The sequence below is a fragment of the Lepus europaeus genome, chromosome 12 (genome assembly GCF_033115175.1).
Source record: "Lepus europaeus isolate LE1 chromosome 12, mLepTim1.pri, whole genome shotgun sequence".
Lineage (NCBI taxonomy): Eukaryota > Metazoa > Chordata > Mammalia > Lagomorpha > Leporidae > Lepus > Lepus europaeus.
This window is the reverse complement of record NC_084838.1, coordinates 30,539,765-30,542,051: the sequence shown is the minus strand read 5'-3', so window position 1 is coordinate 30,542,051 and position 2,287 is coordinate 30,539,765. Positions and strand designations below refer to the sequence as shown.

General features: G+C 37.4%; 1 protein-coding gene across 1 annotated transcript; it reads right to left on the bottom strand.

The window, feature by feature from the left end:
- Positions 1–380: 380 nt before the first annotated feature.
- On the bottom strand, positions 381–1,164 carry LOC133771212 (calbindin-like). Its single transcript, XM_062206951.1, is given in 2 exon segments — positions 381–918; positions 920–1,164. Coding segments are annotated over 2 exon segments (783 nt in total).
- Positions 1,165–2,287: the final 1,123 nt, after the last annotated feature.

Genomic DNA, 2,287 nt, shown 5'->3' with positions numbered 1-2,287 from the left:
GTCATATATAACTCTCTTAGTAGCAAATGTCCATTTATACATCAAAGATTAGAATTTCAGAGATTAATTCTGGTGGAATTCTTAGGGAAATCATAGTGCCCAACTGTATTTATGAAAGCAGAAATATGGTAGGTTACTTTTTGTTTTAGTTGCGTGTACTGACTGGCCTAAGCATAGACTTTCTCTTTTTCAGTCATATAGTTACAAAAACTGTACATTACAAACAGTATAGAAACAAGCTGAAAAGAATGTGCCACACATCCTGGATAATTATCTATATGCAGTTAAATTTACATATATAAAAGAAAATACAGCCTACTCCCTTATAATGCACAGTTATTTCTTAGATACAATGTGTCACTAGCAAGTAGCCACCAACTCTAGTTGTCTCCAGCACAAAGAATGAGAGCAAGATCTGTTCGGTAGAGCTTCCCTCCATCCGACAAAGCCATTATGCTCTTCTTGTATGTTGGAATATTATTAATATCCTGTTCCTGTTTATTCTTCTCACACAGATTCTTCAGTAAGGCATCCAGTTCATTTTCATCTATGTACCCGTTACCATCCTGATCATATAACTCAAAAGCCTTATTGAACTCTTTCCCACACATTTTGATTCCCTGAAATTTAAGAAGAAAATTCTCTTGCACTGGTAGTAACCTGGCCTTCTCAGTTAATTCCAGCTTCCCATCATTATTTGAATCAAATAGTTTCAGCATTAGGTCTGTATACTCAGCTAATTTTGTGTCATCAACCGTCTTGTTTGCTTTTTCCAGCAGATCCTTTAGAAAGTTCTTAAGTTCCTCAGTTTCTATGAAGCCACTGTGATCAGTATCATATTTTCTCCATGTCTTCATGAATTCCTCACAGGACTTCAGCTGCTGGCACCAGAAGAACAGCAAGAAATTCTCTTCTGTGTAATACATGGGCCAACTCTACAATTCCTATTTTTCCATCATCTCTCTGCCCATACTGATCCACAAAAGTTTTCATCTCAGGTGATAATTCCAATCCAGCCTTCTTTCGCGCCTGCTGGAGCTCCTGGATCAAGTTCTGCAGCTCCATTCCCTCCAGGTAACCACTTCCATAAGCGTCGTAATGAAGCCAGATCTCGAAAAACTGTGAGGCTGTGATCAGGGATGATTGCAGGTGGGATTCTGCCATCGTACAGCGGGGAGTGTGTCTGCGGGTATGGATGAGTGGGCGTGAATGTGTCCGAGAGAGTGGGGTGAGCGGGGACCTCAGTGAATGCGAATCCAAGCTGCAGCTGGGCACGGGGGCTGCGGGTGCTGTCCTCGGTGCTGCTCCGCTGGCGCGTTCCACGGGAGTTCTCTATACTTAAGAATCTTAAACACTATCCCACTCATGTCTCCAGCTTGAAATAACAATAAAGTTCAGGGTGTAAATATGACTTACATTTTTTACATTATTCTTAGTACCAAGCATAAATATTAATTTCAAGCATTTAGATAATCACAATGCACAAGTATAGCATGAAGAAGTTCATGACCATAGATACCATTCCTAGGTCATTCCTTGACTCATTAGAATGAGTTTGTGGTCATTTAACATCAGTGGTGCCTAATGGATGCATCAGAGGCATCAGATCCATCAAAAGGATCTGATTAATTCATGACACATTTTAATTTTTACTCAAATATTTACACAGCTAATATATTTTCCCAAAACATACAATTTCTGTGTACTTGTATTCCAAGTTCATTTAAGGTAAGGGTCTTTCACAGTCACAAAATGCTAACAGCATGTCATAGAAAAAGTCATTCCTTCTAGTAAAGCTTACAAGTGTTTGCCAAATTTTCTGTAATCAGCATGTTTGAGGTATATTTTAAAGTTTGTCTCCCTTTGTTTCCTAGGATCCCAAATAAAAAGAGAAATAGGTTGCAGGTCACTATGGTTCTTTCCTTCTTATTAATGAATAGCTAACAAGCATTGGAAACAAATCGAGGTGGAAAAAATGGTTATGTGGAATATGTGAATGTGACTTGTACATTCATATCATTAGATTTTATAATTGTACACATATCATTAATGCATACAGAAAAATCTGAGATAGAGATACACACACAAATTTCACATGTCTTTGTGTAGACAAATATAATATCCAACAACTAATGTGAGGGACAGTTGGAACTGGTTTTGAATACAGCTAACTGTGTTTAGTCAAGATGCATAAAGAAAATACCTGTGCAATAAGTAACCATGTTCTTTATCCTATTTAAATATATATGTAATACATACTTATGAATAATATGTGTATATTTCTATA